Source organism: Callorhinus ursinus, unplaced genomic scaffold (assembly GCF_003265705.2).
Source record: "Callorhinus ursinus isolate GAN/ISIS: 27379988/994484 unplaced genomic scaffold, GSC_fseal_2.0 scaffold12, whole genome shotgun sequence".
Classification (NCBI taxonomy): domain Eukaryota; kingdom Metazoa; phylum Chordata; class Mammalia; order Carnivora; family Otariidae; genus Callorhinus; species Callorhinus ursinus.
The window spans coordinates 11,269,183-11,296,494 of record NW_027397074.1 but is presented as its reverse complement, the minus strand read 5'-3'; the positions used below and the strand labels follow the sequence as shown (position 1 = coordinate 11,296,494).

General features: G+C 33.9%; 1 protein-coding gene across 5 annotated transcripts in view; it reads left to right on the top strand.

The window, feature by feature from the left end:
• Window positions 1-27,312, top strand: part of PCLO (piccolo presynaptic cytomatrix protein) — a 391,109-nt gene that overhangs the window by 242,968 nt on the left and 120,829 nt on the right. For all 5 annotated transcript variants that reach the window (XM_073898726.1, XM_073898725.1, XM_025872800.2 and 2 more), the window contains exons 7-9: window positions 6,699-8,886; window positions 14,648-14,784; window positions 20,701-20,791. In XM_073898726.1, coding sequence (XP_073754827.1) covers window positions 6,699-8,886; window positions 14,648-14,784; window positions 20,701-20,791 — 2,416 coding nt within the window. The remainder of the gene's footprint in view (window positions 1-6,698; window positions 8,887-14,647; window positions 14,785-20,700; window positions 20,792-27,312) is intronic.

Sequence of the window (27,312 nt, the reverse complement as noted above, 5' to 3'; positions counted from 1 at the left end):
ATTATGTATTGTTGTATGCATCTGTTAATTTAAATAAAGGGAGCAGAAAAATTATAACACAAGGCAGATAAAGACACCAAGGAAATGAATTTGGAAGTAATAAAAAAAAAAAACCAGTGAAAACAGAGGGTCTTAGACAAATATGATCTAATTAATTAGAAATAAGTCTCACATACCTTCTATTATTTTTCTGCTTTTGATATTTAGTAACTGGGAAAAGGGGAGAATTAAGGTCTTTGGATTATTAGTAAGAAAAAGAGAAAAAGGCATTTTGTAAAGAATATCCAGAAGACCGGAAAGCTAGTTGTGAATATGCTATTAAAGGTTTAGGTAATTTTGTTTATATCAGTTTATTTTTGTTTATTTGTTTCAAGTTTTTAAAAAAAAATTAGTTTCAGGAGTAGAATTTAGTGATTCATCACTTACATATAACACTGTGCTCATCACAACAAGCACCCTCCTTAATACCCATCACCCATTTAGCCCATCCACCACCCATTTCCCCTCCAACAACCCTTAGTTTGTTCTCTATAGCTACAGTCTTTTTCCTGGTTTGCCTCTCTCTTTTTTTCCCTTTTGTTCATCTGTTTTGTTTCTTAAATTCCACATGTGAGTGAAATCATTTGTTATTTGTCTTTCTTTGACTGACTTATTTCACTTAGTGTAATACACTCAAGCTCCATCCATGTCTTTGCAAATGGCAAGATTTCATTCTTTTTGATGGCTGAGTAATATTTCATTGTATATATACACCACAGCTTGTTTTTCCATTCACCAGTCAGTGGACATTCGGGCTCTTCCCATAATTTGGCTATTGTTGATAGTGCTGCTATAAACATTGGGGTGCATGTGCCCCTTTGAATCAGTATTTTTATATCCTTTGGATAAATACCTAATAATGCAATTGCTGGGTCATAGGGTAATTCTATTTTTCACTTTGGGGGAACCTCCATACTGTTTTCTAGAGTAGCTGCACCAGTTTGCATTCCCACCAACAATGGAAGAGGGTTCTCCTTTCTCCATGTTCTCACCAGAATCTGTTGTTTCCTATCTTGTTAATTTTAGCCATCTGACAGGTGTGAGGTGATAGTTATCTCATCATAGTTTTGATTTGTATTTCTCTGGTGATGAGTAATGCTGAGCAGCTTTTCATGTGCCTGTTAGCCATTTGGATGTCTTCTTTGAAAAAATGTCTATTCATGTCTTCTGCCCGTTTCTTAACTGGATTGTTTGTCTTTAATTGAGTTTGTCTTTAATTGTTGAGTTTGATAAGTTATTTATAGATTTTGGATGCTAACCCTTTATCAGATAAGTCATTTGCAAATATCTTCTCCCATTCCAAAGGTTGCCTTTTAGTTTTGCTGATTGTTTCCTTTGCTGTGCAGAAGTTTTTTTATCTTGTTGAAGTCCCAGTAGTTCATTTTTGCTTTTGTTTGCCTTATCTCAGGAGATATTTCTAGTAAGAAGTTGCTGATGTCAAAGAGGTCACTTGCCCATGTTCTCCTCTAGGATTTTGATGGTTTCCTGTCTCACATTAGGTCTCTCATCATTTTGAATTTATCTCTGTATCTGATGTAAGAAAGTGGTCCAGTTTCATTCTTTTTCAGGTTGCTGTCCAGGTTTCCCAACACCATTTGTTGAAGAGACTGTCTTTTTTCCATTAGATATTCTTTATTACTTTGTTGAAGATTAGTTGACCAGATAGTTGTGAGTCCATTTCTGGGTTCTCTATTCTGTTCCACTGATCTATATGTCTGTTTTTGTGCCAGTACCATACTGTGTTGGTCACTACAGCTTTGTAATATACCTTGAAGTCCAGAATTGTGATGCCTGCAGCTTTGCTTTTCTTTTTCAAGATTAGTTTGTCTATTCAGGATCTTTTGTGGTTCCATACAAATTTTAGGATTGTTTGTTCTAACTCTGTGAAAAATGCGGTGGTATTTTTTTTGGGTTTGCATAAAATGTGTACAGTGCTCTGGGTGGTATAGACATTTTAACAATATTTGTTCTTCCAATCCATGAGCATGAAATGTTTTTCTATTTCTTTGTGTCCTCTTAACTTTCTTTCTTTCATAAGTGTTCTGTAGTTTTCAGAGTACAGATCTTTTGGCTCTTTGGTTGGGTTTATTCCTAGGTATCTATTATTTCCATGTTTTTATTTAAATTCTAGTGAATTAACATATATGGTAAAATTAGTTTCAGATGTAGGATTAAGTGATTCATCACTTACATATAACACCCAGTGCTCCTCACAACAAGTGCCTTCCTTAATACCCATCACCCATTTTGCCTACCCCCCCACCACTTCCCTCCATTAACCCACAGTTTTTTCCTAGGTATCTTACGGTTTTTGGTGCAATTGTAAAATGGGATTGATTCCTTGATTTCTTTTTCTCCTGCTTCATTATTGGTGTATAGAAATGCAACAGATTTCTGTACATTGATTTTTACCCTGCAGCTTTACTGAATTTGTTATCCGTTCTAGCAGTTTTTTGGTGGAGTCTTTCAGGTTTTCTACATAGAATATCATGTCATCTGCAAATAGTGAAAGTTTGACTTCTTCCTTACCAATTTGGATGCCTTTTATTGCTGAGGTTAGGACTTCCAGTACTTTGTTAAATAGTAATGGTCAGAGTGGACATCCTTGTTCTGTTCCTGACCATAGGGGAAAAGCTCTCAGTTTTTCCCCATTGAGGATGATATTAACTGTGGGTCTTCCATATATGGCCTTTATGATGTTGAGGTGTGTTCCCTCCATCCCTACTTTCTTGAGGGTTTTTATCAAGAATGGATGCTGTACTTTGTCAAACACTTTTTCTGCATCAGTTGAGATCATATGGTTCTTGTCCTTTCTTTTATTAATACGGTGTATCATGTTGATTGATTTGTGAATATTGAGCCACCCTTGCAGCCCAGGAATAAATCCCACTTGATAGTGGTGAATGATTCTTTTCATGTACTGTCGGATTAATATAGCTAGTATTCTGTTGAGAATTTTTGTGTCTATGTTCATCAGGGATATGGCCTGTAATTCTCCATTTTAGTGGGGTCTTTGTCTGATTTTGCAATCAAGGTAATTCTGGTCTCAGAGAATGAGTTTGGAAGTTTTCCTTCCATTAGTATTTTTTGGAACAGTTTGAGAAGAATAGGTTTTAACTCTTCTTAAAATGTTTGGCAGAATTCCCCTGGGAAGCCATCTGGCCCTGAACTTTTGTTTGTCAGGAGATTTTTGATTATTGACTCAATTTCTTTGCTGGTTGTGAATCTGTTCAAATTTTCTATTTCTTCCCATTTCAGTTTTTGTAGTTTATATGTTTCTAGGAATTTATCCATTTCTTCCAGCTTGCCTAATTTGTTGGCATATAATTGCTCATAATAATCTCATATTTGTTTGTATTTCTCTGTTGTTGGTTGTGATCTCTCCTCTCTCCTTTGTGATTCTATTTATTTGGATCCTTTTCCTTTTCTTTTTTGCCAAGACTGGCTAGAGTTTTGTCAATTTTATTAATTCTTTCAAAGAACCAGCCCCTGGCTTCATTGACCTGTTCTACTGGGTTTTTTTGTTTATTTTTGTATCATTTATTTCTGCCCTAATCTTTATTATTTCCCTCCTTATGCTAGCTTTGGGCTTCATTTGTTGTTCCTCTTCTAGCTCTTTTAGGTGTAAGGTTAGGTTGTGTATTTGAGATTTTTCTTGCTTCTTGAAGTAGGTTTGTATTCTTATATATGTCCCTCTTAGGACTGCTTTTACTGCATCCCAAAGGTTTTGGACTGTCATGTTTTCATTATTATTATTTCCATGTATTTTTTAATTTCTTTTTAATTTCCTGGTTGGTCCATTCATTCTTTAGTAGGATGTTCTTTAACCTCTATGTATTTGTAGTCTTTCCAAATATTTTCTTGTGCTTGACTTCAAGTTTCTTAACATTGTGGTTGGAAAATATGCATGGTATGATCTCGTTCTTTTTGTACTTGTTGAGGCCTGATTTGTGAACCTATTATGATCTATTCTGGAGCATGTTCTATGTGCACTCAAAAAGAATATATATTCTGCTATATGATGAAATGTCCTGAATATATCTGTTAAGTCCATCTGGTTCAGTGTGTCATTCAAATCCATTGTTTCCTTGCTGATTTTCTGCTTAGATGACCTATCCACTGGTGTAAGTGGGGGTGTTAAAGTCTCCTACTATTATTGTATTATTATAAATTAGTTCCTTTATGTTTGTTATTAATTGTTTTATGTACTTGAGTGCTCCCAAGTTGGCGGGATAAATATTTACAATTGTTAGATCTTCTTGTTGGATATACTCCCTTGTTGTGATATAGTGTCCTTCTTCATCTCTTGTTACAGTCTTTATTTTTTATATATATTTTTAAAGATTTTATTTATTTATTTGAGAGGGGGATGGAGAGGGACAAGCAGACCCCATGCAGAGTGCAGAGCCCAGTGTGGGGCTGGATCCCACAACCCGGAGAGCCAAAACCAAGAGTCAGATGCTTAAGTGACTGAGCCACCCCGGTGCCCCTACAGTCTTTCGTTTAAAAATTGAGTTTGTCTGATATAAGTATTATTACTCTGGCTTTCTTTTAATATCCATTAGTATGCTAAATGGTTCTCCATCCTCTCACTTTCAATCTACAGGTATCTTTAGGACAAAAATGAGTCTCTTGTAGGCAGTGTATAGATGGGTCTTGTTTTTTTATCCATTCTGACACCCTGTGTCTTTTGATTGGAACATTTAGTCCATTTACATTCAGAGTAATTATTCATAGATCTGAATTTAGTACCATCTTATTGTTTTTCATTTATTCTGGAGATTTTCTCTGTTCCTTTCTAGTCTTTGTCACTTATTGTTTCCTTCCCACTCAGAGAAATGTTTCCTTTAATATTTCTTGCAAGGCAGGTTTAGTGGTCACAAACTCCTTTAGTTTTTGTTCATCTGGGAAACTGTCTATTTCTCTTTCTAATCTGAATGACAGACAGCCTTGCTGGTTAGAGCATTCTTGGCTGCATATTTTTCCCATTCAGCACATTGAATATATCATGCCACTTTCTTCTGGCCTGCCAAATTTCTGTGGAAAGATCAGCTGCTAACCTTACTTGTCTTCCCTTGTAAGTAAGGGACTTCTTTTGCCTTGCCGTTTTTAGGATTTTTTCTTTATCGCTGTATTTTGCAAATTTAACCACTATATGTCTTGGTGTTTGCCTGCTTTTTAAAATTTTAATGGGAATTCTCTGTGCCTCCTGGATTTGGATGTCTGTTTCCTTTCCTAGATTGGGGAAGTTTTCAGCTGCAATTTTCTCAAATAACCTTCTGTCCCCTTTTGCCTCTCTTCTTCTGGGACTCCTACTATATGAATGTTAGTATGCTTTATGGAGTTACTGAATTCCCTAAGTCTATATACATGATCTAATATTTTTCTTTCCCTCTTCTTTTCAGCTTCATTGTTTTTCATAACTTTACCTTTTATATCACTTACTCATTCCTCTACTTCTTCCATCCTTGTGGTCATTACATCCAGTCTGTTTCGAATCTTAGCTATTGCATTTCCTACTTTGGTCTGACTATTTTTTAGATCTTTTGTCTCTGTGGTAAGGGACTCCGTGGTATCTTCTATGCTTTTCTCAAGTCCAGCTTCGTATCTTTATGACTGCTGTTTTAAATTCTAGATCAGGGAGTTTGCTTGTGTCTGTTTCAGTTAGATCCCTGACCATGACCCTTTTCTTGTTCTTTCTTTTGGGATGAATTCCTCCATCGTGGCATTTTGTCTAGGTCTCTGTTTTCTGTGTGTTAGGAAAGACTGTCTGTTTACATCAGTTTATTGAAAATAATCTGTCACATGTTTTGATATTCTAAAATTGTATGGTTCTCAAGATCAGTGATTCTTATAATACAAGTTTGTGACAAACCAAATGAAACCTAACATATCTGACATTTCATCGATGATATAAGATTTTTTTAAAAAAATCAGTGTGTTTTTATTGCAGTCAGTTCCCTCTGCTTCATGTATATGTTGCTAAAACCAAAATTACTAAAGAATAATAAAATTGAAATAAAACATAAGACCCAAATGGTCATGAAAATAATGAAATATTAAATAGAAAATTAGATTACTCTTTTGGGGAAAAAAAGACATTAGAGATTTAAAATTTTTCTTTCAAAATATTTTATGATTGGAATAGGAATGACAGCCACTCTTGGGTGGGGGTGGGGGTTGGGGGGAGAAGTGGGAATGAGAAGATAGAAGCAAACAATTGAAATTAACAGTGGTAACTGTGCATCCTCAACAAATATAACTTAAATTTTAGACATCTAACACACATACTCTGGGAATACATTTAGCAAATAGTTTTATGTGTACTAAACAGGATGAAAAATGAGTTTCTAGAATTCTCTTAAGAGTCTAACTAAAACATAAGCCCATGTAGCAATGAGTTCTGTGCTTGATTTCCAAATTCACTTCTAATGTTACAGAAGTTGTAATAATAAATAACCAACTTGCCAAGAAAGGAAAATTTATCTTTCAGTTAATTGTATTTGTGACTAATACTTGAAATAATATATAAAAATTTTGTTTTATTATGTTGTCATGGCTAAAACATACATGAAATCATTTTTATTTAAAATGTAAGTTATAAAGTTTTTAAATCTTTTTTCCCTTCTTAATAAAGTTTTATTTTTTGTGTATTATAGACAAAAGGTTCTCAAACCATGACACCTTCTGGCACCCAGAAAAAAGTTAAGAGAACTCTACCAAACCCACCCCCTGAGGAGACCTCCACAGGCACTCAGTCAACATACAGCACAATGGGCACAGTTTCCAGGAGGAGGATCTGCAGAACCAACACAATGGCACGAGCCAAGATTCTCCAGGATATAGACAGAGAACTTGATCTTGTAGAGAGGGAATCTGCAAAGCTGAGAAAGAAACAAGCAGAACTGGATGAGGAAGAAAAGGAGATTGATGCCAAGTTACGGTACCTGGAAATGGGAATTAACAGGAGGAAGGAGGCATTATTAAAAGAGAGAGAAAAGAGAGAGCGAGCCTACCTCCAGGGAGTAGCTGAGGATCGGGATTACATGTCTGACAGTGAGGTGAGCAGCACCCGACCAACTCGAATAGAAAGTCAGCATGGCATAGAGCGACCGAGAACTGCTCCCCAAACTGAATTCAGCCAGTTTATACCACCGCAAACCCAAACAGAATCTCAACTAGTTCCTCCTACAAGTCCTTATACACAATACCAATATTCTTCCCCAGCTCTTCCTACCCAAGCACCTACCCCATACACCCAACAGTCCCATTTTCAGCAACAGACTTTGTACCATCAACAAGTTTCACCTTATCAGACTCAACCAACATTTCAGGCTGTTGCAACAATGTCCTTCACTCCTCAAGCTCAACCTACACCAACCCCACAACCTTCTTACCAGTTACCATCACAGATGATGGTGATACAACAAAAGCCACGGCAAACTACATTATATTTGGAGCCCAAGATAACTTCAAACTATGAGGTGATTCGCAACCAACCCCTGATGATAGCACCTGTTTCTACTGATAATACATATGCTGTTTCTCATCTTGGGAGTAAGTACAATAGCTTAGATTTGAGAATAGGATTGGAGGAAAGAAGTAGCATGGCAAGCAGTCCAATATCAAGCATATCTGCAGATTCTTTCTATGCAGATATTGACCATCATACTCCACGAAATTATGTCCTAATTGATGACATTGGAGAGATTACCAAAGGAACAGCAGCACTAAGCACTGCGTTTAGCCTTCATGAAAAGGATCTGTCAAAAACAGATCGTCTCCTTCGCTCCACTGAAACACGTAGGTCTCAAGAAGTGACAGATTTCCTAGCACCTTTACAGACTTCCTCCCGATTGCATAGTTATGTGAAAGCAGAGGAAGATCCCATGGAAGATCCCTATGAGTTAAAGCTTCTGAAACATCAGATTAAACAAGAATTCCGTAGAGGGGCAGAGAGCTTAGATCACCTTGCTGGTCTTTCCCATTATTACCATGCTGATGTGGGCTATAGACATTTTCCAAAATCGGAAAAGTACAGCATTAGTAGACTCACACTTGAAAAACAAGCAGCAAAACAACTACCAGCAGCCATACTTTATCAAAAACAATCAAAACATAAGAAGTCACTAATTGATCCTAAAATGTCAAAATTTTCACCCATTCAAGAAAGTAGAGATCTTGAACCTGATTATTCAAGCTATATGACTTCTAGCACTTCTTCTCTTGGTGGCATTTCTTCCAGAGCAAGGCTGCTTCAAGATGACATCACTTTTGGCCTCAGAAAAAATATTACAGACCAACAGAAATTTATGGGGTCATCTCTTAGCACAGGGCTGGGCACATTAGGAAATACCCTAAGGTCGGCTTTGCAGGATGAAGCAGATAAGCCATACAGTAGTGGCAGCAGGTCCAGACCTTCTTCCAGACCTTCTTCTGTCTATGGCCTTGACTTATCAATTAAAAGAGATTCTTCCAGCTCTTCCCTAAGACTGAAAGCTCAAGAGGCTGAAGCTCTAGATGTTTCCTTTAGTCATGCATCACCTTCTGGCAGAACTAAGCCGACCAGCTTACCAATTAGCCAGAGTAGAGGAAGAATACCAATTGTGGCCCAAAATTCTGAAGAAGAAAGTCCACTCAGTCCCGTTGGCCAGCCAATGGGAATGGCCAGGGCTGCAGCTGGACCTCTTCCACCAATATCTGCAGACACCAGGGATCAGTTTGGATCAAGTCACTCATTGCCTGAAGTTCAGCAACACATGAGAGAAGAATCACGAACTCGAGGCTACGACCGTGACATAGCGTTCATCATGGATGACTTCCAACATGCCATGTCAGACAGTGAAGGTAAATTGGGCCTCACACTACCTTGTTACTCTCAAAACTCAAACTCTTGTTTTTCTGCATGTTTAATTTTCCTTCTCCAAGGATGTATTCTACTTTTCTTAGTGCGTCTTTTGCATGTTTACTTCAATTTTATTTCTTATAAATGGCAATTTGATCTTGTTTATAGATTTCCTAGCATGCTTTTCTTTATTTCTCTTTAGTTTATTCTTTTATTGTTGTTTCTTGATTGTTTGCTTGATTTGTTTGGTGTCCACTTTTCTAAAACCATTATCAAGTAATTGTGTCAATAAAATATGGTCATCCTTTAAATCCATAGTTGGAAAGTTTGTCATTGTATGTTTCTTCTATCTTTAAAAATGCATTTCTAAATATATTGGTCAGTTTCTTTCAGTTTGTGAAATTATTAATATTTGGAGCCATTAAGTACTATTCTGCTAGACCTTGTAATAGAAAATTATTTATGTTATTTTTGTGATATCATTGTTCATTAATTCAGAGAATGTTCTATTTTTGAGAATCTTTGGCTAAATCCCTGATATTAGTGTAATGTAGAATTTTATAATTCTCCTTAAATAAAGGATTAATATTTTTATTTCTCTCACTATGAATACCATAATTGACAAGTTTGTGCATTTTACATTACATACTAGAAAGCTTGGCACTAAATATGATATTGACAAAAAATAATCATGTCAGTACACAGGAAACATTTTTTAGATTTAGAATCAAAAATTTCCTCACTACTTTTGTGAGTTTAGCAAGCTGAAGCCCTCCTGGTTGGTGTACCCATATAGGCTTTCCCTTGGCTTTGCTTTTTGCATCATCCCATTTTTTTATCCTAAATTGTTTTGCTAGTTTTTCTTTGAATAAATGATTTAAGGCAAGTATATACCTTAATTAAAAACTGGCTTACGATAATTTTGTTGTTGTTGTTGAATCATATAGAATGATAGGATTTTAGAAAATTATCCACTCTAAATATAATTGTGAAGGCAAGGGAAGAGAGGTAAAGGGTTATATAGAGTCCTTCCCATGCCAGAAGCACTCATGATTTTTGGTCCTCTTTTTTTCCCTCCCTCTATGGTTTACATTTGAATGTAGGTGTGGTTTGAGTCCTGGAAATAAAATAGTTTTCATTGAATACAAATATTATTACTGTATGCCTTTGAAGACTGCAGAGCACTAAACTAACATGAAGAACCCCCCTTTTAAATCTGACATTTTCCCTGAGGAGTCACAGGGAAATAAGTGTTTATAAAAAGAATTTTCGGGCGCCTGGGTGGCTCAGATGGTTGGGCATCTGCCTTCGGCTCAGGTCATGATCCCGATGTCCTGGGATCGAGTCCCGCATCGGGCTCCCTGCTCCTTGGGAGCCTGCTTCTCCCTCTGCTTCTCTCTCTCTCTCTCTCTCTCTCCCCCCCCGTCTCTCATGAATAAATAAATAAAATCTTTAAAAAAAAAAAGAAAAGAATTTTCCTTCTACTTCTATATATAGACACTAATACAATTTTAGCAGTTCAAATCTAGATTTGAATAGGATTAAAATAAGTCATTGGATCTGAAAGTGGACAGATTCCTTTTCTTAGTGAAATCCCAACAGACTAGTTCCTTTCTGATTTATTTTCTTCTCTACAGGCTATTGGATTGACCATTTTTATTGATAATTATTCGATTAATAAAGCACTTCATTTGTACATTTTTTTATTTAGTCAATTGTATCTCTCCAGTTAAACAAGAGTTATGATATTATGTGGAAACAGTTTTTTTCTTTTTTCACAATCCACATTTTACACACATTTTATATATATAAAATAACTGCTGAAGAGGAACAGAAAGACTCTTCAATAATCACATTGGTAAAATAACAAGATAAAACAAAAACTTTAACAGGTTTGTTGTATAACTAAACACCTAAGGCTGTGTGTGCACATGGAGCATATATTTGAGAGAATTTGACAAATTAATTTATTCATCATGGATGTTTTGTCAACATGGTGCCAGACATTTAGATTTTTCTAGATATTCCAAAATGTGGTATTTATTTACATATAATCATATAAAAATAACCAAATGTCTTATTTCTCATTGATATGTTTGGAAGATGTATACTCCTAATTATCAAGGACTGTATGAAAAACATTGTTTTCATAAAGTAGATGATGACACATCATGCAACATACAAAATTATGAGATGTATAAAGATTATACCAAAGAAATAAATAATTAAAGTGAAATTTAGGTGAAATTACACAATTAAACTAAAACATATTTAAAAATTAACCAGATAAGAAATTTAGTCATAAAGAATATACAGATACAGAATTAGACAAAGGAAAACTATAACAAATTGAATTATATATGTAATATTATGTGTGTGAATTGTAGTGATTATCTTTAAAATTTATAGTTTTAAAATGTTACATATATTTATTTTTATTTATTTATTTATATTTTTTGCTTTTAAATCACCTGAACATACCACTTTTTTTCTGGTAAAGAAATGGCCTACTTTTCTTTTGAAATATTGGGATTCCTTGGATTATTAAGGGAAAAGTAGAAAATATTTTTCCTAATTATATAACTCTTTTGTGAGTCATGAAATACAAAGAGTTTTTTAAATAAATTTTTACCAGATATATGCCATATCTGTATTTCAGTGATACAAAGATCACTCTGAGAAGTGTAACATTCCGACAGGGTATTTAGTACTGGGTAGACAAAAACAAATTTAACTGCTTTCAGATTGTTGTGTGCTTTCTCTGAATTCAATCATACTCTAATTTATAGATTCTTAGAATATTTTTCATATGTGTTCTATATGACTTTAGTTAATTTTGAAATAGCTCACTTGAGGTAAAGTCTAGATAAGCATAATTTATATTGCTTAGTATTTATGGCCATCAGCTTGAAGTCCACAATTTGATGTGCATGCATGGTTGGTTAATTACAGAGCAGGAAGCCCTTCTTTGGAGCAGATTTGGAGGAAAGCTAAGCTAAAAACAAGTTATATTTATTTCTACAAACACAAATATTTTGTTGAAAACATTCTCTCAAAGTATACTCCAAGCCCCCCCCCAAAAAAGCATCAGTATAGTCTCTTTTTTAAAACTCTTTTCAACCAATTTTTGACACTGAATAGAACTGAACTGTTCCTAAAACTTTGAATAATGCATCACCCGAAAATAGCATACTTTTATTTTACATTTAAGATTTCAAGAAAATATCATCAGTTTAAAACAAGGAGATGTTAATCTCCAGGCAATTATTTAAGTTAATTTGGAAAATTTTATAAAATTTAATTTTTAAAGTACAGATCTACTGTGGCAGATCAGATAATTGCAGTTATAAACAACTAGCATTTATGTCCAATTTGCTATAAATTATGAAGACAGAACACAACTTAAAAGTAGGTTCATTGGGCGCCTGAGTGGCTCAGTTGGTTAAGCGACTGCCTTCGGCTCAGGTCATGATCCTGGAGTCCCAGGATCGAGTCCCGCATCGGACTCCCTGCTCAGCAGGGAGTCTGCTTCTCCCTCGGCCCCTCCCCCCTCTCATGCGCTCTCTCTATCTCATTCTCTCTCTCAAATAAATAAAATCTTTAAAAAAATTGAAAAAAAGTAGGTTCATTCACTCTGTTTGCACTTGATTGATCTATAAACTTTTATGCAAAACATGACATCCTTACTTAATTACATATTGAGTTATTCTAAGAAATAGTAGACAAAGTATGTAATCAGAAACAAATTGACAAAATTTGGATCAGGTTGAGATTCTGCTTTATTTGTATAGACATAGCCAAGAAAACATGACTTAAAGGATTGTGTTTCAAGTGCAATTAGCAAAGTTATATATTTAAGTGATAATCCAAGATATGCATTTATTAAAATCAGTATAGATTTTTTTTCATGAGAAATAATATGTAAGAAGTAAAATATGATAGTGTTCCTATGGTTGGGGATAGTCTAGTAAGTTTTTAGGAGACCAATGATTACATTATAAATTTGGTATTTACTTATCAAATTTCTATTACATTAAATATTTTTTCATAAGTTCAGTTTTTTGGGGTCAAATTAAAACTATGAAAAACCATAATATATTATTAAGGATATTGTGAGTCAAGATTGTATAAATATTAATGAAGTTCAAGGGACAAATTAGTATTTATTTTTTTAATATATATATCATAATTAGGGTATTTACTTCTTTCTCTAGTTGATGATTAATTTTTCTGTTTCATTCATCTCCCAAACATTTATTGAATGTTATGGCATTTGCAAGGCATTGTTTTTAGTGTTGAGGGAGGGGAAAAAAAAAAAAGATCTGAGCCTTATCCTCAAGCAATTTAGAAGCTCCTATTAGAGATCAGATAAGCGCACATACAACCACAAACCAGGTATGTAATAATTGCATTTCCTCAAATTGAAGAATGACTAAATTATGACACATCATCATTCATCATATTTATTTGGGGGAAATGCTGTGGTTAATCAGAGGAGGTGACCACAGGACCAAGATCACAGGAGTTACAGAGGTGAGTAGCGGTGTATATGCTATGGGTTTGCCAGTCCTACCAGCAAAAATATAATGGAAATTGCCTGGCAAAAAATGTGTTGGGAAGTTTTGGAAGAGAAGACAATCAAGGATATAGACAGAAAAAGAAAGCTATGATGAGTTAGAAGAACTCAAAAGTATGGTTTTGTAGATGCTAGAATTTCAAGAAACCTAAGTTGGTAACACCATCAACAAATCTTTCAGGATGAGAACTTGAGAAGGGCTGCTCCATCTGCCATTTAGAAAACAACAGTGTATTTCCAGAGATCCTTTTTACAACTTAAGGATCCTTTTGCAAAGAATAAAACTTTATATGAAGTCAAATTCTATATATTAGGTAAAATGGGATTTTTTTGGTCACTTATTAATAGCTTTTTAAAAAAACCTTGGAAGTACTAAGAACTGAATGGGATGAATAATTTAAAATAATTATGTACTTAAATATGGTTACATTTTCAAAAAAGTATTCTAAGATGTCAAGTTTTGTCACATTGTAAGTATAAAAAGCAATCAGTGAACTCTTCAATCTTATTCCTAAATCCATGGCCACATGGAAAATAATTGTTTAATTTTTAATAAAATGTTCTAAATATATTTTAGTAGTAGGCTACTAGGTAAGTATGGCACACATGTTCCTTGCAATAATACCTGGGATCCTCTTAGAAATAAATGTTGTCACTTATTTATCGAATGTCATAGAAATGTCTTGTTTTCAAAAATACTCACTTGATGTACAAAGCCAGCAGCCAAGTGTTAGTAGTGATTGATATGATAGTGGGAAAGTGACAGAATCTTCTGTAGTGAAGGAAGACATTTTTCTTAGATGTTACTGGTGGGTGGTAGGTAGTGGGAAGAGATAAGGAGGTAGGAACTAAAGGGTTGGGGTTGAATAAAATGACTTCTGAGGAATATTCACTCGTTCATTTATTCAGTCACTATCTAAATTTCTTCTCATTAAAAATTTAATTTTGTTTTATTTTGCTCTGAGAGGTTGAACAAGTGTGTACATTATTTTTTTCTAAGTTATTCCATGGTACAAAATTTTTATCATAGTATTGGAAATGATTTTTCTCATCCTCTTAGGAGTTGTATTTGAAATGCATGAATGGTTAACAGGCCTGGAGCATGTTGGTATTTCAGAACATCTGCTGTCCTCTATGATCTGTATTAGTTGTGGTTGCAATGTTTGATATTTCCTTGGTCTCCAAAGCCTATCATCTGCGTCGTGAAGAAACAGATTGGTTTGACAAACCCAGGGAGTCTCGTTTGGAAAACGGACATGGTCTGGATCGCAAACTGCCAGAAAGATTGGTCCACTCTAGACCAGTTAGTCAACATCAAGAGCAAGTAAGTGCTATATTGAGAAATCTCTTTTAGATTTATCCCCCACCGCCACAAAAAAAAAATCAGCCAATCCATCAATCAGTCAATCAAATAGTCAGTCATCCTAGAATGGTTTCAGTTATCCTAAAATGCACGGGACTTTGTCAATCAAGTTCATAAAAAATTTTTTTTCAGTAAATTAAAGTACTGAGTACCTTACTTAATCATCCCTGGCTATCAACATTGCAGCATAGCTGTAGTGCTTCTACTGGGCAATCTAAGTGATTCATTCTTCCAAAAGATAGTTAAGTTTGTACAACATACCCAACACTACTATGCAAGGACAATACATGTAGCTCCTAAAGACCTTACAGAATATTGGGTGAAATAGATATGGGTAATTTCAGTGCTTTCCAGTAACAGTGTGTTCAGGTGTTAAGAAATAGCAAATAAGGGGGTGACCAAACCAAGTCAGCTGGGGACAGGGAATGCTTCACTTTGGGAAACAGGGGAACTTACATCTTAGAGTCTATTATATGGATATGTTTGTTTTATATTTATCTTTGGATTTTATCATCAGAAAAATTCAAATTAGGTACTATTAATATCTGTTTATATTCTTTAAAGATTGATTTATTTTAGAGAGAAGGTGCGTGTGCATGTGTGAGCAGGGGAGGCAGCAGTGGTGGAGGAGGGGCAGAGGGAGAGGGGGAGAAAGAATCTCAAGCAGACTCTCCCAGCTGATCACTGAGCCTCATGCAGGGCTCAGTCTCACAACCCTGAGATCACAACCTGAGCCACCCAGGTGCCCCAATTAATATCTATTTATAAGTGAAACTAAAACTTAGAGATAAATTTCACAGATAAATATGATACTAAAATTCATGGTCATATTCACTTTAGAACAAATGAGGTGACATTTGAGTGAGTTTTGAAAGACACATAGGAGATCAACAGTTGGATAAATTGAGAGAGATTCCTCTGGTAAGCCCAGTGGCCTAAATCAGTTGCCTTAAGAGATCAGATATTTGCAGGCTGTGTACCCATAATCATTAAAATACCCATAGAGAGAGTTGAGTTATTTCATATACATTAATTCCTAAATAATCCTGTCTGATTAGTGATTCTCTGATATAGAAGACAACTCAATTTTGAACAACAAAGGTAAACCATATGAACTTACTGTAATTTACCTCAGTGTTTGTCATGTTAAAGTGTAAAAGAGATGACTTTCATCACACATATAAGTACCATTGAAAAAATAGTATCTATACTCAAATTTGATTTCTTCCAAAGCAACTTAAATTTTCATAGACAAATTTCTAACTGTTACATAGAATTTCTTTATCTCAGGAACACCTGGGTGGTTCAGTCAATTAAGAGGCAAACTCTTGATTTGGCTCAGGTCATGATCTCAGGGTCCTGGCCTGGAGCCCCTCATCAGACTCCATGCTCAGTGAGGAGTCCGCTTCAGGATTCTCCCTCTCCCTCTGCCCTTCCCCCTTCTCTGTCTCTTTCTCTCTCTCTTTCTCACTCTCTTTCAAATAAATAAATAAATCTTTAAAAAAAAGAATTTATCTCAAAATTTTGTTCTGTATTGGTTTTATATATGCTATCATATTTTTAGAAATCTTGGAATTATTTTCTATATGTTATAAATATTCTTTTTAGTTTTTGATATCTTTAATAAGATTGTAGTTTAGTCCCATCCCCCACCCATCTTTCCTCTGGTAAACATGGTGGGGGGAATGGGTCAAATGCGTGATGGAGATTAGGGAATGCACTTATGATGAAAATAAATAAATAAATATTTTTTGAAAAAATTTTGGTTTAGGGCTGTGTTTACCTCTGTATACGTGTCCATATACTTCCGTTTCTTTGTACTTCATATCAGTGTATCAGACAATTGAATTAGACTTTTCTTAGATTACCTTATTATTAAAATTATAGCTGTAGTTCAATCTCATCAATTAGATCAGCCTAATGAGCAAGGAAAATAATAAAATCATTTTGAACATGTTTATAAAATGTAAATTTACCTCTTTTTATCTATAATTACTAGAATAATAAATCTGTCAGCCGAAAATAGCTTCCTTGAATATATTTTACTGTAAAAATCTCTCTATATTGACTTACTTTTTATATCTTACCTCTCTCCTTTGTTTCTTTGAAGTTTATTATTTCCCACAAACCTGCATTTAGTCAATGAAAACACAAATCTTTTAAAGAAATCTTAGTAAGATGAAATACATAAACTGGAGGGCTAGAAAATAACTCCCAATTATTTTCTGACATTACTATTTCCACAAATATTTAGAATAATCTTGTCTAATTTATTCAACCAGTATTCTTGAAGGATACATTTTAACATAATCTGTGTCCACCTCAAAAAATATTTTCTGGAATTCTTTTGTATGTAGATGAAACATTAATAACCTTAATGGCGCTGTTTGATTTTAATTTTCTGTTACTAACATCTGCAGATTTATGATTTTAATCCACTGAGGATCTAATACATCATATTTAAACAAAATACAGACCAATATAATGGCCAAAATTAAGCAGAATATATTTAAGAATCATTTCATGAATTTCTTGCTATTTTTTTATAAAGTAGAAAATGTAAGGATCCTTGTTAGAATTATTTATAGGTGAATGTAATAAAATAATGTATAATTTCTTATTAAAAGTTATTTTTTACATTTATAAGTTTTTTACATTTTTTTATTTTTACATCTAACATGCAGACAAAAAAACTACACATGCAGTTACCAAAACTGCAAACAGGCAAAATTTTAAACTATGTATAAAGTGAACAACAATATAAGCAACACACAGACCAAGAAAGGGAATATGCTTGCCCCAGACACCCCTATGTGCCCCTTCCAGATGGTAATCCTCAACCTCCTTCAAAAAAGTAACAAATATGCTAATTTTGTGACAATAATTTCTTTGTTTTTCTTTATAGTTTTTTCTAAACAAGCTACATAGAAGGTGACATATGTTTTCATTACATTTACATAAAGCTCAAAAATCATGGTATATTTTTGCATTAATATTTATCTTAAAGTACTGTTTTTGTCATTAACTCATCATAACTGTGTTTTGGTCTAGAGAGAATAGCAAAATGGCATTCTCATTTTATTCACTTGTTTGATCTCTAATCATAAAAAGGTAATATTGAGCCCTTGGTACTAATCAACCCAGATGCTTTTATTTGGAAACTTACACATAACAAGAACTTATACTTATAAAATGCCCTGCAGGCAAAAGTAATAAAACCAAATTGATTAATGCAAACATGAACTTATCTGCTTTAAAAATAACATATAAAAATACATGAGAAACAGAAAATCTTTTCTGAATTTTTATTAGACTCAAGATCATATTATTATTTGAATATATGCATCATATATATATATATGAAAGGAAAGAAATATGGATTTGCTTTATTCACTTCATCTATAAATAGGGCTAATAGCCCTCACAGGGTAATTATAAAGGTCAACACTTCTTGATTAGTATCAAATGCCTCCACGTTCTGCACTTATGCCCATGCCTTCTGCAGTCTTCCTGCAACTGCATTATTGAGGTACATTAAGCTCCTCTGAGAGAGCCATTCTTCCTCTATATTATGGGCCTTTGGATATCCTGATCCCTTTCCCTGAACAGTCTTCCTCCTCTCATCTTGGCTCCTCTACTTGTTATGTAGGTCTCCGTGTATATGCCCCATCTTATAAGAAGCCTTCTCTCACACTACCACCACCACCTCCCCACACATCAGGGCAAGTGTTCTTCCTTTGTGCTCCAATAGTATTGCATGCATTATGTCACAGGCTATGAGCTCCTAGAGAGCAGGAGCTCCCTACTCCATCCACCGCAGTTCTGTAAGGGCCTAGCACAGTACTTGGAGAACAGGAAGGACACTCGTTTCCCTGTATCTAGCATGCATGGTGTTTAGGAGAGTGAAAAGGATGAATGTCCCTATGAATAAACAGTATGTTAACAGAAGTGTTATTATTTCGTAAGTATGAAGGCTCAAATATTCATGAAAATATCTGTAGGTAGACAAGAATCCTTTTGCTGGGAGGCATAAAGTTGATAGCCCTTTCAGTGCAGAATCACCAAAAGACAGTAATACCAGAGACACACAGTCGGGGAAAAGTGTGGGCACCACTTGACATCAGTCCTGCCCTCATTCCTACTCTTATTTGGCAGAAGCAACACTGACCCTGAAACTCCATCTGCTGGAGAACTCTGAACATTGACCTGCAATGCTTAGAAAAGAGCTAAGATCCAACTAGTTCATACATGGAAGACAGATACCACTGCTCTCTACAGACTTTTGGTCACTTTGATCATAATTATGGCAGTTTCATGTTTTTGATTTATTAAGTGAGTTCGTGTTGCTAGCTATAGACAGTCTCTGAAATTACAGGAGGTGCTATGAGGTTTTCTGAAAGCAGCATTTTATAGAAATGAAGATGCTAACATCCCTTCTACTAACATCATCAGAAGTACAGATTAGAAGGTGATAATGGCTAGCTGATAAAACTCTGCTGAAAAATTTGGAAAATCTTACAGCTCTCCCTGCATAATCTTGCAAACAACATTTTAGTTCTACTTTGAAGAGTTCAGATAATATCCCTGGACTCAACAGGATTCTGCTGTTTGGGGAGTGTTTTCTGTTCATCAGAAACCTGATTAAGCTTATTCTTTCCTGAAGAGAAGAAAAGCTACAGGCTATAATTTAAGCTTGCATTTTTCAATACATATTTTACTTTTAATATATAGAATTTCAACAGTCTTACAGGTGGATTTACACATTAAAACCACACGAGTATTCAAGGAATCACAAATCAACATCTCTTGGGTTCTAACTTCTATTTAATATTTTGGTTTAGTACTCTACACACTTCTTAAACATATTCTGAAATAGGTAATATGGCATGTCTCTTTACTAAACTTTATTTTGATTATAATTTTAGTCAAAATTTTCTAAGGTGATAGAACATTTCATACTAATAAATTCCTCAATATAGATATGACTAAATATTTCACTATTTTTATCTCCTATTATTTCACAAATCTCATTTAAAAGCAAAGTACCATAAAATATAAAACATAAGTTTGCATTCACTAATTTGTTTCAGAAGTCTCATTTTGCCAGGGGGAGACAGAGATAATGCAATCTCTAGTATTCTCATATTCAAGTCTCAAAAATGAGAATTGGAATCACAGACTAGTCATAATCTCTTTCAGGGTTGATGTTTCTACCCGAAGGAATGTCAACAGTAAGTGAGAAATAATTCCATCAGTAACACAGCTTTGAATAAAAGGAAGTCCTCAGAAAGAATTAGAATGAGAAAAAGCTTTATTTATGTAGAACTAGACTCAGCATCCAGTGTACACTGACACTTGTAGTAGATACGCATAGCAAAAGCACAATTCCACAATAAAAGCAGCACAAATATAAAGCAGTCCTTTTAGAGTGATAAAGATGTATAGTGTGAGGATTTTTTTTTTCTGCCTTTTCTCCGCTAGGACCACTTAACTGCCAAAAATTAAAAAATACCTTTCCATTTCTAGGCTGCCCAGAACAAAATCAGAGACTCACTCGTTTTCACATACATTGTCTACCACTGTCATTTATGTACTACTATAGGAGCAGACATTCTCTAGAGCCTGTTAAGTGTGCCTATCAATTTCCCAAATGCATAAAATCAGTTTGCAAGAGGAATTGGTTATAAAATAAAGATCACAATCAACTCAGAAACTAATAATACTGTATAGTGTAAGATGCTTAAATTGTGATCATTTGAGAATCTGGTAATATTTTTTTATTGATTGAATCAACACACTTAAAAAAAACAATCTAAATCTTATATTGCATTTTAAGTGCCTTTAAACATTGTTCACCTTATTATATGTATATCGTAGATTATACAGATGAACGGGAAGACTATGCACTACATCTTTCCTCATGCAAGGATAAAAATAACAAGAGACTCGAAGGATCACACAGTTTCAGGTAAAGGAAATCAAATAATCTTTTTATTTTAATATCAGATTAGGATATGTATTTGGATTTCAGTTTAGATGACTTATCAAATTTTAGAAAATACTTTTTATGTCAAAAGTTGTGTTTTGGAGAATTTCAAAAAATAAGCAGGCTACACATTTGAAAATAAAAGATTATAAGGGCATGGTCATTAATATGACAAATTACTAAGTGGTACACATTTAGATAATTTTTTCCTTAATGCATTTTTAAAACATACATGGTATTATAATACTCCATAATTATTGCTCCAAGCAATATGGCCACTGGTTTTAGAACTACAAAACATCCTTACAGAGGAAGTAGAGATCTCTGATTCTTCTCAGGAATAAACCCCTCTATACCTTGTCAATTGAACACTATCAATTATGCTGAGTTTTTGTTTGTTTACTTGTTCGTGTTCTTATGTGAACCAAAATGTATGACAGGTTTCTACGCTTTTTATTTTAAAAAAATTTTAGATTCCTAGAAAATTCTGGACTCCCAGAAAATAGTATGGTCAGTTCTTCTGCCCATCCTTTACTAGGTTTCCCTAATGTTAACATCTATCTAATAATGATCAGGAAGTTAACATTAGTTAATATGGTACTATTAAAACATCTACAAGCCTTGGGGTGCCTGGCTGGCTCAGTCAGTAGAACATGCAACTCTTGATCTCAGGGTTGTAGGTTCAAGCCCCACACTGGGTGGAGAGATTACCTAAAAGTAAAATCTTTAAAACACACACACGCACATCTACAAGCCTTCTCTAGAGTTTTAGTTTTCCCACTTACCCACTAAATTCTTTTTTTTTTTTTCCTGGTCCAGGATCCAGTACGGATCTCATATTGCATTTAGTTGTCATCCCTTCTTTGTCTCCAGTCTGATAGTTTCGCAATCTTTGTGTTTCATGACCTTGATGCTTTTAAAAGATAATGGAATTTTTATATCATAATTTTTTTTTGTTTAGATCTTTGAGACAAAATATAAATTCTGTCAAAGTTAATGACTTTTGAAATATGAATAGACCTGTATTCTCATTCAAGTATATTCATAAACATATGTTTATGTATATATATGAAGATATGTAGAAGTGATATATCTAACATGGTATATGTGCTGGAGGGTTTTTTTTCCTGCAAGGACTGATATAACAAAGAGCAAAAATAGATATTTTTTCAGTTTACTTGCTCCTGTTCTGTGCATATTTTAGACCATGGAGCATGAAGATGTGGAACAGGTTTTGCTTTGAGCAATTTTCCTCTCTTAATTTTCATAGAGAATGAATCGATTAGGAGTCTAATGCTGTTTTCCTTTTAAGATTGGGTAATTTTTCTCCTACCAGAGACAGTTAATTTAAACTTTCATAGTTTTATCGCATGCACACTGTATTTTAAGCACTGATGAAAATCCCAGGGGTGAATCTTAAAATCCATGGGCTCTATGGATTGGAATAATTACAATGGAATAACTCTATGGAATAATTACTCCTACAAACTATTTCAGTTCCCTCCAGCTCATAAAGCAAAACAACATTGTACTTTCCAGCAATGCCAATTTTTTTTTTTAGTGCGAACAACAGAAATCTTACTAAATCATCAGAATTCTGTGTCACTATCTTCTAGCTGTATTATTGCTTTTATACTATCTTAGTCATCCCCTCAACCTTCCTACCTGTCTTTTGCAACTTATTATTTTGTTTCCTTTTATTAGGAAAAAGGTTTTAAAATATAGTAAAGACAGAAATGAGAGCTACTGATATCTCATTATAAATACTCTAGACTGAAAACTAAATTCAGTTTCCTCTGTATATAGATTTTACGAAATGAGAAACAAGAATCATTGTTTTGAACAATATGTTTACTAGTAGGGTTCTGTATCATCTCTCTGCATGCCCCTTTTTCTTTTGATATATACCTAATATAAAAATAAAAATATATTCCCCCTTATTTTCCCTTGCACTGAGTACTACTGCATATATTTTCCATGTGTACTTGGGTAGCATAATCTCATAGTAAATTAGATGTTTTGAAACAAGTCATATTGTTTTCAAATAAATCTTCAGTACCTCAAAGGGATTTAAATACACGTATATACAAAGCTAGAGTGAGAAATGACTTCTATGGCCAACAGCGTCTAAAAGGTCTAAGCTAATGGCAGGCAAACCCTAGCGCAGAGCATCTGTTCTCCTGGCTGATCTCTCTGTTGTTTGCCACTCAACCAAAAGCCTTTTTTTGCTTAACTGAACATTTGGTGATATTAAAGATTTACTGTTGTTTTTTGGCTATGGTTACCACTTTGATGTTAACGTTTTTAATAAAAATTAAGGATAGATTTTTTTTTTAGAGATACATACTAAAATATTTGCAGATGGAACAATATCTTGTCTGGGATTTCTTTCAAAATTGGTTGTGTGGAGAATGGCGCAGGAATATATGAGAAAATTGACCATGATTTGATAATGGTTGGAGTTGGAAGATTGATCACACTGGGTTTTATTATAGGCTTGCATTACTTTTTTATATGTATGACATTTTCCATAATAAAAAAATTAAGTTCCTGTTTGTTTTTCATATTTAGAGAAAATGAGCAGTGGCTTGTAGCTTCATCAGTAATGAAAAAGCTATCTAACCAAAAATTTAAATGCCTTTGTAAACACAATAGGATGTAAGCAAGGAAGGAGTGAAGAATAAAATGTAGTATATCTGCCCTCCCTGACAGAAGTTCCAAATAGTCATTAGTGCATTTTCATTTTGGTTATATAAACCCACTGAAAGAAAAACTGTGTATCTTTTATGATCATTTAATAAACCATTCTAGGGGTGCCTGGGTGGCTCAGTTGGTTAAGTGTCTGCCTTCCACTCAGGTCATGATCCCAGAGTCCTGGATCAAGCCCCGCATCAGCATTGGGCACTGGCATCTTAGGCTCCCTACTAAGCGGGGAGCCTCCTTCTCTCTCTCTGCCCCTCCCCCACTCATGCTCTCTCTCTTGCTCTCAAATAAATAAATAAAATCTTTTTTAAAAAATTAAAGAAAATAAGCCATCCTAACAGGGTGTAGCATTAAAATGTTTTATAAGAATCACATGAAACAAGTATACCTCACAAAAAAAAGAAAAAATATTTTTATTTTTTGGAATCAAAAATAATTTCAAAACAGAAGACAGGAATAGAAAGTGTGTGTGGTTTTTTTTTTTTATTGTTTCCTCTGTGTGTTTCCCACAGTTCAAGCAGGAGACCTTCATGGTTTCCAAGATTCTTTCAGGGGGTCCACAAAATCTGAACTATTTTCATAGTAAATGGTAAGGTAGCATTTGCCTTGCACCCCCATTTTCTCGTGAATATGCGCAGTAGAGTTCTTTGGAGGTTACACGATGTGTGCCATTGCAACAAGCTGTACACAGAGCAGATGTGAGCATTTAGCCATATTTCATTTAGCTCAATTTTAAGTCGATTTGCAATAACGTAAAACAACACCACCCATCTCATAAGTGTTTTATTTTTAAAATACATTTTTATTAAAAATATAATTATTTTAACATAGAATGCATTTATTTTAAGTTCATGAATAAATGTTTTAAATTCTCAGTCTTAAATTATGATACAGGCCTGTAATCCATATGAGCAAAAGCTTTTTGAGGTCCTTAGTAATATTAAAAAGTATAAATGGCTATTTAAAACACAATGTTTGAGAACCGTTATTCTAAGGATATTTATAGAGAACATTAAAACAATATAAATAAACTTTTTTTTCTTCCTGTAAAAAAAAACTATACAACATAAAATGTTTTTTGCAACTGTTTTTATAACTTATTGGATAAATTTTTAATTGTTAATATTTATTTATTGAACATCCCTGGTGTGATTTACATTGGGTTGATTGCTAGGGTAATAGAATGAACCCAACATATATCCTTATCTATAATTTACTTTTAATTCAGTAGTAAAATCTGAAATATAAGTAATTATTACAATAGAATTTTAGGAATAACTTAGATAAAGCCAAGGAATTTATAAAACATTATTGTTCATACCTATACACTGGTATGTATAAGTGTGTACACACATATACTTATGTACCACTATTTATATTTTTGTGATGTTCACAGAGAGAAATACATGAATACAATCTTCTTTTAAATGATCCATAATTTTTAGAACATAGATCCTTTGACTATTAACTGAAAACTTCAAAGATAGAGTGATAGGTACTGATCAAAAACTGTTTAATGATTTTGATAGTCTTTATTCCACCAAACACAAGGCTGCAAAGTGGAGAGAATAGGTAGTGAATTTTAGCAGAAAGACCTGAGTTGGAGTTCAACTCTATTGCTTATTTAAATTTTGAGAATAAATTTGCTTATCTGGAAAATAAGACCAGCTCTATGTATCTCACATAATTGCAAATGAACCTAGCACAAAATCCTATACTTACTATACACTCAACGAATGTTATTTCCCTCTTCTTTTAGAGAGAAATTATCAGGAAAAAAAAAGAACAGAATGTAATGCTCAAGAAATGAATCTGTTTCTTTTTTATTTCAAACCATCTTATGGCTCCAGAAACACAGCTGTTTCAAACAAGCCAAAGAAATTCTTCTGATTTCAAAAAAGATGTTTGCTTATGTATGGTTCCATAACAGGCTGGCTACATCTGCAAGGCTAGAGAGACTAATTAGCAAGTGTAATAGGGAAGAACACTAAATATGTTTAGGTTCAAAAGACGGCAGTGTCTTCAGTGGAAATAGTGGCTCATTTTCTATTCTTCGTTAGTCTACCATCTTTATGAGCTTTTAGAAACAGGAGGCAAATGTAACAGATCACATTGGCTCTGAGTTAGTAGCAATACCAAATATGGATAGCTCTTTTTTATTGTTATTATTTAAACCACTTTAATAAGGTATAATTTACATATCATAAATGTACACATTGTAGGTGTAGAAATCAATTACTTTTAGTAAATGTATGGAGTTGTGTGACCATCACCACAATCTTGTTTTAGAACATTTCAGTCATTACAAAAATTTCCTTTGAGCCTGCTAGCAATATCCACCTTCAACGCTCCTCTTCCAGCCACAGATGAAAGATTTACTTTCAGTCTCTAAGTTTCCTTTTTCTGGGCATTTCATATAAATTGAATCATTCAGTGTGCAGTTTTGGTGTCTGGCTCCTTCACGTACCAACATTTTTGAAGTTATCTTTTTGTCGCATGTATCAGTAGATTGCTCTTTTTGTTGCTAAGTAGTCCATTATTTGGATAGTCTACATTTTTTTATCCATTGGATTTTCCCAGTTTTTAAATATTTGCATACAAGTTTGAATTTGGACGTATGATATTTTTTAATGGTTTCCTAGAAGTGGAATTGTTGGGTTCTATGGTAAGTTTCTTTTTAACTATTTAAGAAACTGACAAATAGTTTTCCAAAAATGAGTGTACCGTATTACATTCTTTCCAGCAGTGTCTGAGGGTTCTACTTTCTCCATGTCATAGCTAACACTTGGTAATGGCTATCTTTTTGGGGTGGGTGTGGATGAAAACTCATTGTTTTAACTTGCAATTTCCTAATAACTTACGGTAATGAGCATGTTTTCAGGTGGCTATAAACAATGCATATGCCTTCTCTGGTGAAATGTCTGTTCAGATACTTTGCCAATTATTTATTTGGGTTGTTTGTCTTCATACCGAGTTGTAAGACTCCTTTACATATTTTGGATATAAGTCCTTTATAAGGTATATGACCTGAACATATTTTCTTCTAGTCTGTGTCTTGTGTTTTTATTTTCTTAACAGTTTATTTTAAAGGAAAAGTTTTACATTTTAATGGAATTCAATTCATCAGTATTTTTTTCTTTAGGGACCAGGCTGCTCTTGATAGAGTATTAAGAACTATCCCAAGATCACAAAGATTTTCTTCTATTTTTTAATATCAGAAAAGTTATACACTTAGGTTTGTGACCTATTTTGTGTTGTGTTTTGTATATGGTGTGAGGCAGAGGTCCACATTCGTTTATCTTAAAGCACAAATATGGATATCTGTTTGTGCAAGCATCTTAAAAAAAATCCCCCATTGAATTGCCTTAGCACTTTTGTAAAAAAACCAATCTACCATTAATACAAGGATTTATTTCTCGATTCTCAGTTCTCTTCTCTTTGAGTATGTGCCTGTTATTTCACCAATACTATACTCTCTTGTTTACAGTTAATTTATGTTAAGTTTTGGAATCTGGTAGTCTAAGTCCTCCTTTTGAAAATTGTTTCAGCTACTGTAGATCCTTTTAATTTCCATAATATTTTAGCATCAGTCTGCTGGGATTATGACAGGGGTTGCCTTGAAATGATATACTCAACTAATGAATCATGTTATAACATTATATCAAAAACTAATGATGAACTCTACCTTGGCTAATTGAATTTAAATTAAAAAAATAAAAATAAATAAAAATTTAAATGAAAGAATACTGAAAACAAAACTAAACAAAGCAAAAAAAAAAAGAAATTATAGATCAGTTTGG